Source organism: Crocuta crocuta, unplaced genomic scaffold, assembly GCF_008692635.1.
Source record: "Crocuta crocuta isolate KB4526 unplaced genomic scaffold, BGI_CrCroc_1.0 scaffold580, whole genome shotgun sequence".
NCBI classification, from domain to species: Eukaryota; Metazoa; Chordata; class Mammalia; order Carnivora; family Hyaenidae; genus Crocuta; species Crocuta crocuta.
Genome location: NW_027527940.1, coordinates 205616 through 218795, shown reverse-complemented (window position 1 = coordinate 218795; position 13180 = coordinate 205616). Strand labels below are relative to the sequence as shown.

General features: G+C 36.0%; 1 protein-coding gene across 1 annotated transcript in view; it reads left to right on the top strand.

Moving 5' to 3' along the window:
• Positions 1 to 12103, top strand: part of MRPL3 (mitochondrial ribosomal protein L3) — a 43713-nt gene extending 31610 nt beyond the window's left edge. Inside the window, exons 8-10 of the mRNA XM_077752278.1 lie at positions 4077 to 4154; positions 7637 to 7714; positions 11728 to 12103. Of these exons, the coding sequence (XP_077608404.1) occupies positions 4077 to 4154; positions 7637 to 7714; positions 11728 to 11880 (309 nt within the window). The 3' untranslated portion in view covers positions 11881 to 12103. The remainder of the gene's footprint in view (positions 1 to 4076; positions 4155 to 7636; positions 7715 to 11727) is intronic.
• The last annotated feature ends 1077 nt before the right edge of the window (positions 12104 to 13180 follow it).

The following is a 13180-nucleotide window of genomic DNA, read 5'->3' as shown; positions in this document are numbered from 1 at the left end:
AGGTCATGATCTCACAGTTCATGGGCTCCAGCCCTGCATCAGGCTCTGTGCTGATAGCTTAGAGCCTGGAGCCTACTTCAGATTCTGTGTCTCCTTTCTCCCTGCCCCTCCCCCATTTGTGCTTGCTCACTCTCTCTAAAAAATAAACATTTAAAAAGAAGAAAAAGAAAAGAAAGGAACTAGAGCTCATTGGAGAAATGGCCAATTTCATTATTGGGGCAGGAAGAATACAAGATGACCCCAAAATAGCTTGCTCAAGAAAGCAAGGAGTGTCATGTACAGCATGGTGACTATAGTTAATAATACCATAGTATATATTTGAAAGTTGCTAAAAGAATAGATCTTGAGAGTTGTCATAAGAAAAAAAATTAACTCCTTTAGAAATTAAAATAACAAGGAAGAAAGAAGGAAGTGCTTAAAAGATGATGGCACATGAAAAGGACACAGCAGCCAGCTCCCACTTGGAGAATTTGGGACAGTTTGATCTGAAAATAAAAACTGACAGAATTCATGGAATAAAATTACAGTTGGTGAACTCACACTGATATAGATAAGCAAAGTGAGTGGATAGATTAATAAATGGGAGAAAAGAGACTGTTCTTCCTTACAGGATTATCTTAGCTAATAAATGTTAAAGGAATGATGAAGTTAGAATTTCACTTTTGACAGCCATTGTAGGAATAATTGATTCAGCCAGGAATTATCAGTGGATGCTGAATCAAGTGGTGAAAACTTGATGGAAACTAGTTATTTACAAAGTCCCAAAACTCCTCTGTTAATTACAGAGGAAAAGATGATAACCTTAGAGTGGATTAACCAAGTGAACACAAAAAACACAGAGAAGAATACATCATCTATCCCTTTTGTGGTGATTTCCTGCCAAAAATGTTTCACATCAATCTAATCATGGAGAAACATTAGACCCAAAGTGAGTGATAATCTACAAAATAATTGGATACAAAATAATTGGCTTCAGAAACATCAAGATCATGAAAGATAATGGCTGAGAGCCTGCTCCATATTTACGGAGACTAAAGAGACCTGACAACTAATTACAGTGTAGAATTCTGAAGTGGATCCTGGACTTGAGGAGAAATAGCTATTGGGGCAAAATTTAGAATGTAGACTACAGATTAAATGATAATATAGTAAATTTTTTGAGTTTCATAATTGTACTGTGGATATATGAGAGGATATTCTTGTTCCTAAGAATTACCACTGAATACTTGCAGGTAAAGGAGCGTCCTGTCCACCACCAAATTTTAGATAGGACAGGACAAGATGTGCAATTATAAAGATAGAGTGAACGTAAAGCAAATGGGACAACATGTAAACAATTGGTGAATTTAGGTAAAGACTATGAGAGTTTTGGGTATTTCTTTTGCAACTTTTTTATAAATGTGAAATTATGCAATTGTACATTATATGAAAATAAATTATAAAAATAAGTAGATCCCAGACATAAATTTAAGAGCTAACTTATAAGTTCTTGAGAAACATAGGAGTAACTCTTCATAACCTTGGGTTAGGCAAAGCCTTAGATAGGACACCAAAAATACAAGTAACAAAATAAAATACAAATAACTTAGACTTCATCAAAATTTAAACTTTTGTGTTGCAAATAATACAGTCAAGAAAATGAAAAGACAGTGCACAGAATGGAAGAGAGTATTTGTAAATCATGTATCTGCTAAAATGTATAATCCAGGATATAGAAAGAACCCTTATAACTCAGTAGTAAAAAGATAACCCAATTTGGCCAAAGGACTTGAATAGATATTTTTCCAAAGAAGATATACAAATGGCCAATAACCATATGAAGAAATGCTTAACATCTTTAGCCATAAGGGAAATGCAAATCAAAGTCTCAATAAGATATAGCACTTCATGTACACCAGAATAACTATAATTAAAAAGATAGGTAATAACAGATGTTGGCAAGGATGTGGAAAAATTGGAATCCTCATATGTTGTTGATGGATATAGAAATGGTAACAGCTGCTTTGGAAAAGTTTGGGAGTTGCTAAAAAGTGTTAAGTTACCATATGACCAGCAATTCTACTCTTAGGAGTATACCCAAAAGAAATGAAAGCATGCACAAAACACTTGTGCATGAATATTCATGGCACTTAATCATAATAATCAAAAAAGAGAAATAACCCAAATGTTCATCAGTTGATGAATAGGTAATTAAAATGTAGTATATTCATGCAGTATTACTTAGCAATAAAGTGGAATAAAGTATTGATACATGCTGCAACATGGACGAACCTTGAAAACATGCTGAGTGAAAGAAGCCAGTCACAGACTACATATTGTATGATTCCATTTACATGAAATGCTCATCATTGCCAAATCTGTGGCGATGAAAGTAGATAAGTGGTTGCACAGGGCTGGGGGGAGTTGGAGGGAGTAACCACTAATGGGTTTGGAATGTCTGTTTTAGATTGAATGAAAATGTTGTAAGATTGTTTGTGGTAATACACAGCTCTCTCTCTGTGTATACGCCAATCTTTAAATTGTATACTTCAGGGGCGCCGGGGTGGCTCAGTTGGTTAAGCATCTGACTCTTGATTTCGGCATAGATCACAATCTTATGGTTCAGTTGGTAGGATCAAGTGCCACGTTGGGACAGCACAGAGCCTGCCTAGGAGTCTCTCTCCCCTGCTCACATGCACGTACTCTCTCAAAATAAATGAATAAATTAAATTCTTTTTTAAAAAATTTAAATTGTATGCTTTATAAAGAGTAAAATGTGTGATATGTGAATTGTACTCCAATAAAGCGTTTATTTNTAATCTTACAGCCACAGGATCATGACCTGAGTCTATATCAAGAGTCAGATGCTTAACCAACCAAGCCACTGAGGCACCCCTAGCTCTTTTAAAAATTAGGCATGTTCTTTTTCTCTCTTTTTCTACTTCTCTCTCTCTGCTTTTCTCTCTCTTTCACACACACACACACAATTAAAATGACCTATAGAAGAACCTATTATAACTCATAAGTTAATTGTCATGAAAAAAATAAATGACATGTAGAAGAACCTATTTTTATGACTCAGGTTAGTTGTTTGTCGTGAAATGCACTGTTTGGTATTTGTAAATACTGCCATTCGAGATTAGCTGGTAAATACCTTTATAATCCTAAGAGTTAGGGTGTACTTTTAATGAGAATGCCAAACTTAATCGGGGAGGGTATAGTCCTTTTTTAGTAATGTAATGTTAAGCAAGGTGTGCCTGTCACTGAGCGTGTGTGAAGAATGGATAAGAGTGATATTCGGTCTGTAATGTGCAGAATTGTACTTAATTTGTGTTGGTTACATAGTAACCAAATATAATGCTATGGTGGGCTACTTCCACTGGGAGTTTTGGCAGTTAATGTCAGAGTAGTGACACAGAAGTGTTTATATTCCAAGAATTCGTGTGTCATAAGAAGCTTTCCCACTTGAAATGTAGTTCAAATTTGCTTCTTTAGATGTAGTATTATCCATTATCAAAGCCAGAATCAGAGAGACTGTGCGAAGCTGTTTGATTTTTATGAATCAGAGAAAACCAGGACTGGACAAACAAACTCAGTATTCTAATAACGACTCTTGTCCTTTAATCATTATGGGGAAGGAAAGTAACATCAAAAGCAAAAGTGGGGGAATAGGACCGTTCCAGCAGCGGTGGTGTGGATGGAGTCCATTAAGTCAGTTCATACAGAAGATTAATGAAAACAGACCAGACAGTCAAGTCTTTTCTTTGGATGGTGGTGTGACATGTGTTTATGTCCTGTAATTTTTCTTCTCTGCTTCTCAACTGGTGTTAGCACAGTTGCTAGTCTCCTGTTACTGAGTTTTTCTCCTTCATCTGTTTCTTAGTCTGTATTTATTTTGTTGCTCTAATCTAATTTAGAAAGGAAATCCTCTAGGGTAAATATGTCTAAATCCATATTTAGTTCCTTACTGGGGCCTAGCAGAATGAAGAAAAAGTACAACATTTTAATAACTCCTGTTTCAGTTTGCATTTTGGTTTGATCCCTGCTATTTGAAATTGAGAGTACTTAAAAGTGCTAATTTTGGTTTTCTTGTGTAGGATGTTGCCAGAGTCTGGCCTGGAACTAAAATGCCTGGACAAATGGGAAACAAAGATAGGACAGAATATGGACTAAAAGTAAGTGTCTGAAGTGGCTCTCTTTTGGGAATAGGTAAATTAATGCCTGAATGCATAGGCACCAGAGGATATTCTGCATGTGTGCCTGTGTAGAATCGTTCTGATACTTGAACTCTGTGTGTGTGTGTGTGTGTGTGTGTGTGTGTGTGTAGCCATAGTCATGGTAGTGTGTTTGTCTAACACCCAAGCTCTGGAATTTGCATTCATAAAAGGAAAAAGTCATCTGTTTGACCTGGAAGATTTCCACAAGAAGACAGTGTGTGAACAAAAGTCAGATTCAGAGTGTTGTGTAGAATACTGTCCTTTTTTTTTTTTTTTTTAATCAACTAATGAACAAAAGCTCCTACATGTGTATGCTGCTGTGCTGTCACATAAGCACAGAGAAAGGTGGGACTACATGTCAGGTTATTTTGGATTATATGTTGAATATGTGGGTGGATAGAAGTGGGTGTAGAGGAGGAGGAGAGAGGGAGACCATCAAAACAGGAGGGAAAGATAGTACTAAAAGAAGGATTGTGGTATGTATCCATCTTTATAGAATAATTACGTATATTTAAAGGGGAGAAGTTAAATTTAATCCCCACTAATTTGAGGAATTTGACAAATAACTAATGTTTCTATATATATGTGTATATGGTTCAAAGTACAGAAAGGAGAAAGAAGAAAATGGCTATTCATAAAAACAATACCCCAAGGTAACATTTTGGTTCATGTTCTTTCAGCCTCTATTCTAGATATATTTTATTTGTTTATAAATTTTGACCAGCAGAGTTTCTTAAACGTTATGTAATTAAATCTGAAGATTTCTTTCCCTTTTTTATTAAATTAATTTTGAGAGCTTGCACAAGTGGGGGAGGGACAGAGGTGGGGGTGCAGAGAGAATCCCAAGCAGTGGAGCCCAACACAGGGCTCAGTCCTACAAACCAAACACGTGATCGTGACCTGAGCTGAAAACATCTGTGAGAGATCACCTGTTTGTATCCGTTGTGGGTATTTTCTTTGTGTGTGTTAGGGGGTATTTGCATGTGTGTATATGTGAGATATTTCAGTTTCCATAGTATTTAACACTTCGCCTTTATTAGCTATGAGCTATGTCAGACTTGATTTTCACCCCACATGCTTTGTTTTTTCACTACCATTTCTTGACCATTCTCTCCCATTATGTACTTTTTTTTTTTTCATATGAAAGGCCATCTGTATGAAAGCCATCTGCTCGGCACACTTATTTTTAAAATTAGACCCGGAGAGGATGTGGCTTCCCTAGTTTCTAGTTACAGGAAGCTAGTATGAAATAAAAATAAAGTAAAATTGAGTTTCTACTTGTTAATGGTGCCAGCAGAGTCCATTAAAATATCCAAGCATTCTTGGTCATTCAGTCACATATGTACGTTCATTCATTCATTCATTCATTTTTATTTTATTTCATTTTATTTTTAAATTTTTATTTAAATTCTACTTAGTTAACATACATTGCAATATTGGTTTCAGGAATAGAATTAGTGGTCCATCACTTACATACAGTACCCAGTGCTCATCACAAGTGCCCTCCTTAATACCCATCACCCATCTAGCCCATCTCCCACCTACTTCCCTCCTTCAACCCTCAGTTTGTTCTCTACCTTTAAGAGTCTCTTGTGGTTTGTTTTCCCTCTCTCTCTCTTCCTCCCCCCATATGTTCATCTGTTTTGTTTCTTAAATTCCGTATATGAGTGAAATCATATGGTATTTGTCTTTCTCAGACTGACTTATTTCACTCAGCATAATACACTGTAGCTCCATCCACGTCATTGCAAATAGCAACACTTATTCTTTTTGATGGCTGAGTAATATTTGTGTGTGTGTGTGTGTGTGTGTGTGTGTGTGTGTACACACACACCACATCTTCTTTATTCATCAGTCAGTGGACATTTGGGCTCTTTCCATAGTTTGGCTATTGTCAGTAATGCTGCTATAAACATTGGGGGTGCATGTACCCCTTTGAATCTGTGTGTTTGTATCCTTTGGGTTAAACCTAGCAGTGCAATTGCTGGGTCCTAGGGTAGTTCTATTTTTAACTTTTAGAGGAACCTCCATACTGATTTCCAGAGTGGCTTCACCAGTTTGCTTCCTACCAACACTGCAAGAGGGTTCCCCTTTCTCCACATCCTTATCAGCATCTGTTGTTTTCTTGCATTGTTAATTTCACTCGTTCTGATAGGTGTGAGGTGGTATCTCGTGCTTTTGACTTATATTTCTCTGATGATGAGTGATGTTGAGCATCTTTTCATGCGTCGGTTGGCCTTCTGGATGTCTTCTTTGGAAAAGTGTCTATTCATGTCTTCTGCTGATTTCTTCACTGGATTATTTGTTTTTTGGGTGTTGAGTTTGATAAGCTCTTTATAGATTTTGGATACTAACCCTTTATCTGACATATCATTTGCAAATATCTTCTCCCATTCCGTCAGTTACCCTTTAGTTTTGCTGATTATTTCCTTCTCTGTGCAGAAGCTTTTTATCTTGATGAGGTCCCAATAGTTCATTTTTGCTTTTGTTTCCCTTGTCTCCAGAGACATGTTGAGTAAGAAATTGCTGTGGTCGAGGTCAGAGAGTATTTTGCTGCTTTGTACTCTAAGATTTTGATGGCTTCCTGTCTTACATTTAAGTCTTTCATCTATTTAAAAAAAATTTTTTTTAATGTTTTATTTATTTCTGAGAGAGAGAGACCGAGCATGAACAGGGGAGGGTCAGAGATAGAGGGAGACACAGAATATGAAGCAGGCTTCTGACATGGGGCTCGAACCCACGAACCATGAGATCATGACCTGAGCCGAAATCAGACGCTTAACCGACTGAGCCACCCAGGTGCCCCCTTTCATCCATTCTGAGTTTATTTTTGTGTATGGTGTAAGAAACTGGTCCAGGTCCATTTTTCAGCATGTTACTGTCCAGTTCTCCCAGCACCACTTGCTGAAGAGACTGTCTTTATTCCATTGGATATTCTTTCCTGCTTTGTCAAAGATTAGTTGGCCATACGTTTGTGAGTCCATTTCTGGGTTCTCTATTCTGTTCCATTGATCTGATTGTCTGTTCTTGTGCCAGTACCATACTGTCTTGATTACAGCTTTGTAATGCAGCTTGAAGTCCAGGATTGTGATGCTTCCTGCTTTGGTTTTCTTTTTCAAGATTGCTTTGGCTATTCAGGGTCTTTTCTGGTTCCATACAAATTTTAGGATTGTTTGCTCTAGCTCAGTGAAGAATGCTGGTGTTATTTTGATAGGGATTGCTGTTACCACTTTCATAACACATATGTGTTATACTCTTATATTACAAGTCATCCATAGGATTTGAAATTTTCCTTTTTTCATTCAATGTTTTGAAGTGCTATTATGATGATTACTTTATAGGCTACTTATAGACTCAGCTTTAAATAACATATTGCTTGTTTTAATGTAAGTATATTCTCAAATTTTTAACTCTTAGTATTTGATCATTTCTTACTTTAGGTGTGGAGAATAAACACAAAGCACAATATAATCTATGTAAATGGCTCTGTACCTGGACATAAAAATTGCTTAGTAAAGGTATGTATGTAAAATGTATGTAAACTCTCTATTGTCCATTGTTTGGACATGTGAATATGTGCCATAAGTTCTCTTTTGACCCATAAATGTGGCTTGGAAATAAGTGGCTGTTTTCCATAGTCTCTGCTAAATTGAATTTTTTGCCCCTTTAGAGTAGTAGCTGACTGAAAAAGTTGTGCAAAATGCCTGCAATCTATGTTGATAAAAATATGAACCTGTGAGAAGGGTAGGACCAATAAATAGAGGCTCTTTAGAAATACAAAAAGGGGGGCCGCCTGGGTGGCTAGTCGGTTGAGTGTCTGACTTCAGCTCAGGTCATGATCTCACAATTGGTGAGTTTGAGCCCCACGTCAGGCTCTGAGCTGATAGCTCTGAGTTTGAAGCCTGCTTCAGATTCTGTTTCTTCTGTCTCTGCCCTTCTGCTTGTGCTCTCTCTCTCTCAAAAACAAACATTTAAAATAAGAAAAGAAATACAAAAAGGATATTAGGATAACAGTTGCCAAAATATCAATATCCTTCCACAAAAGAATTTTTAATTTAAAAAAAAATACTTTGACACAGGAACTAAAATACATGAAATGGCAATTCAGTGAGTGAGTCATTAAGACAGGGAGTAAAGGGGCACTTGGCTGGCTCAATTAGAAGAGCGTGTGACTGTGAGTTTGAGCCTCACATTGGATGTAGAGATTACTAAAAAAAAATAAATAAAACTTTTTTTAAAAAAGAAAGGTGGTTACTAGCATTGTCCTCATTATATTTTTAGTGTTTTAAAAATATTCACGTTCGTATTTATGTTCAAAAACAAAGTAAAAGAAGAAAAATATGTATAGGATAATTTGAAAAAAAAAAAAACTTGCACTCTCACAGACTTATTTCTATCAAATAAAATAGAAAACAGGTATTTGGCCTGGGATTCAGGCCAAATTTTCCTCTTGAGAAGAGGAAAATTAAATTATTTTCCATAATAAAATCATATGTATGACAGATGAATTTTTACATGATCTTCCTTTTCTCCCCATGTTGCTGCATACAAGGTTCTAGGCTGGCTTTCCAGCTGGACCCTTCTGCCTCTGTGACTTCTCAGGTACCCCTCAGCATTTTCTTTGACACCAGTATAGACGAGTAGGTCAGCTGTCTTGAAAAAGCATAATATGTGCAGTGATATGCTGACTGGTTGCTATAAACAGTTTACAGTCAACACTTATTTTTCTTCCACCTATTTCATAAATAAAAAAGTGCCTCCAAAAACTCAACTCTGTTAATGATGCCATTACTGAAGACGTTCGGAAGGCATACGAAAGGCAGCTCGAGAAGGGGAGTCCAAGTATGTTTGAAGAAACTACCATCAAAGAATGTCTAGTCCACTTTGAACTGTTAACACACCAATGAATGTATTTTCAAGAAACATTTGATTAAAAAAAGAACTCATCTTAAAAAAAATCTTTTTTTTTTTTAATGTTTTATTTATTTCTAGGAGAGAGAGAGAGTGTGAGCAGGGGAGGGTCAGAGAGAGAGGGAGTCACAGACTGAAACAGGCTCCAGGCTCTGAGCTGGCAGTCAACACAGAGCCCGACGGGGCCGAACCCATGAACCGCAAGATCATGACCTAAGCAAAAGTCGGACGCTTAACCGACTAAGCCACCCAGGCTCCCCTTAAAAAAAAAAAATCTTTGAAAGATAGTGTCTAAAGAAGTCTTTTGTAACCTTATACAAGTATCTGTCCCAAACATTAAGATACGGGTTTGGGGAGTGTTTTGTGGGCTTGTGTTTTAAATGTAAAAAGTGTAATATACTTCTTGAAAACTTTTCCTATCATCCCACTTTTTCTATCCTTCTAGGTGCTTCCATAGCAAGTGAAAAAAGCCCCCTTGCCCATGGAGATTGAGGCACTTCCTAGTGGACAGGCAGCCTCTTCAACATTCTCTCTTCCCACAGGAACTGGGCCCTCCCACCCCCAGAGTACAGGGCTGCCGATAACTTTTTTTTAGTGCCAAAGTTAGTAAAGATAGTCCTAGGGATGACCAACCTGTTTAATTAGCGTAAGCATTTTTTGTTGCTGTTTAGATTCACTAAATATATTAAAAAAGCCTAAAGAACTTGTTTACAGCATTATGTGGTTTATATTATTAAGTATTATTTGTGTATACTCATTCCTATATCCTAATTTATAATTTAAGTTTATTCTAGATTTCTTGTTTTTGTGTGTATGAGTCCCACCTCTCCCTTTTCCTCAAAGGATTGGAACTGGCTTGCCAATACACAGAAATCTAAAAAGAATGAGCCAGAGAGTTGAGGGAGTTTTGGTGAAGTGGGGAAATGACAAAGACAGAGGTTAGATTAAGTGCGCTAAAATACATACTATAGAGTCTTACACATTTGTTAAAGGTGGGATGCAAACTTTTGGCCCTCAGCTTTAGAGCCAACAAGACAGAAGAGATTTAAATAAAATGTCATTCATGTTTCAAATCAATGAATTATAGTACTAGAGCATTTATAGTTAGAATATATAAGCATTGCTTTTGTCTGAAATGATCTGTCAAAATGTAAAAGCAACTGAGAATTTCATGTTTAGATCATTTATGACTAAATTTTCACAGTTATCAAATTAGCACAGTAAGTTTTACTATTTGTTGGTTTGGTTGTTTATTTGCTTGGGTTTTATTCTCCATTCTAAATTCTGAAACAGTTAAAGTTAGTAAGAATATGACTTTCTCCCCCCATCCCAAGTTCAAGTTCAACCCAAGATTAGTGACTTGGAAAGAAAAAATTAAATGGGTTTATTTTCTTCTGAGCAACTAACTGAAAATTTCTTGGAACAGTTTTAATGAGCGAGATTAAAATAGATGTTTTTCTGTACATAGCTGTTCCTAGCAGCTGTGTACTTATTTCAACCAAATTATTCGTTTCTTATTGCCAAAATGATTATGCAGTATTTTACTCTGTGTGTATAATTACATGTAATTTTTTTTATTTCTCACTGAATGAAAGCTGTAGAATGACTCAGAAGCTTTAAAGAACCAGTAATATTTTCCAAAAATAAACCCAAAATTTTACATCATATCAGTATCTGAACTATTTCTTGGTTTTTGAATTCACAGATATAATTAGAATATTTTTAGATTATAAAGAGTTAATAAAACTAGTATAAGGACTAGTGGAATGATTATTACTGTTTTTTGCTAAATTATTTTGTCTTTATCTTCTCACTGGTAATGGTACTTGTTAAATATAAGCGTATTTCCTTAATAAAACTTGATATTTTGGGGGGCGCCTGGGTGGCTTAGTCGGTTGAGCGTCCGACTTTCGCTTAGGTCATGATCTCGCGGTTCGTCGGTTCGAGTCCCACGTCGGGCTCTGTGCTGACTGCCAGGTCAGAGCCTGGAGCCTATTTCGGAGTCTGTATCTCCCTCTCTCTCTGACCCTCCCCTGCTCATGCTGTCTCTCTCTCTCTCTCTCCTAGAAATAAATAAAAAAAATATTTAAAAACAAAAAAACAAAAAAAAACTTGATATTTTTGGTTTTATGCCTTTCGATGTAAGACTAACAAAAATACTAGGTAATTTCTTTTTTAAAACCTCAACTCAAAAAAATCTATGATAGAAAATAAAATAATAAAAATAGATAATAAATTAAGGTCAATAATTAAGTAGATGGTAAGAACTTTTAGGTATGTAGTTTGGATATAATTGATATCCTGAGTAGTAATTTTAAAATACAGTTTATCCATTTGGGGAATTCTAGAGATTTGTAAGTTATGGATAAGATATAAGTTAATTATCAGAGTAATTTGGAAGGTAGATGACAACTTGAGGAAGGTTGTATTTCATTGGATTAATTAAATTTATTGGAATAAAAAGAATACATTGAGTTCCTCTTACTGCATGTAACAGTTGTGTTATTCACATTAGAAAATGTAGGAACAGATACTCTTTATTAATATTTAAAACATACTATCCTTAAGTAACTTTAACTGGTACTACTTACTAATAAGATCTTTGTCTCCCTCCTTCCAGATCAGAGATTCTAACCTGCCTGCATATAAGGACTTCTGTAAAAATCTACCATTCCCTACATATTTTCCTGATGGAGATGAAGAAGAACTACCAGAAGATTTATATGATGAAAATGTGTGTCAACCCAATGCACCTTCTATTACATTTGCCTAAACTCAGTGGACATGGCAGAACCTTCTGAATTTTATGAGCTTTGATGAGCCACAGCACTGTATAACCAGGAAATCTATTTTCCTTTCTTAATCACAATACCACACTTCGTGGCAGGGCATCTTTGTGAAGGGCATAAATATGTCATTCCGTCCCCCAAACTAAATTTTGTTTTAAAAAATTACATTAAATAAATCAGTTAAGTAGATTGGATATGCCAAACGTAGATGGACTGGCAGTTTGCATATGAGCCAAATCTTTTGTAATTTGTGAGCTTCATTCTTTTATTCTTTTATCTTTTATCATTCTTTTATCACTACATGTTTCTCAAGCATCTTCTCTTAAGATGCTTATGACTTCAACTTCTTTTGTTAAAGATATTTCTGTGTTTCTGATGGGGTGGTTGTGGAACAGCGGCAAACTATTTGGGAATTATGGTGTGACCTATTCAGAAAAAGAAAACATTTCCTAAAATTCATTTTTATCATTCTTACACTTTTAGGGCCCTAAGCAGATAAAAGAAGTAAGATTTTTATTTAAGTTACAGAAATAAGTATGTCATAAAGACCTGACAAAGGAAAAACAATAAAATCATAAATTATGGATCCTGTTTACGCATCTGTTAGGAGGAATACTTTTTATTTATTTATTTTTTTATAGTTTTATTTATTTCTTGGAGAGAGAGAGAGACAGCGTGAGCAGGGGAGGGTCAGAGAGAGAGGGAGACACAGACTCTGAAATAGGCTCCAGGCTCTGAGCTGGCAGTCAGCACAGAGCCCGACGCGGGGCTCGAACCCACGAACCGCAAGATCATGACCTAAGTGAAAGTTGGATGCTTAACCGACTAAGCCACCCAGGCGCCCCTGGAGAAATACTTTTTAGTTTGATCACTCAACTATCGATAGGTTTGATCATTTTACCTTGCTTTCCCAGAAGGATTTGAAACTGGCCCAGGATTGTACATTCAACAAATTTATCAATCACCTATTTTTAAAAATATTAATGTCCCCTGAGTGATTTTCATGTATGAGATTAAAATGTGTTTACTAATGGCTATATTATGTCCAATAATCAAGCTTAGCAATTCAAGTTTAAGTAGTCCTTATTGAAATACTGGAGTACCTCTGAACCAGATTCCTGAGGACCCACAGAATCTAACTTTTAACTCAAGATGTTTTCTCAGACTTGATTCAGATGGCAACCCAAGAGACATTAATCATACTGCTAGATCACCGTATAATTTCCTGATAACTAATGGATTTGTATTTGAAAGGTCCAACAGCATTTTTTTTTTTTGGCTTAT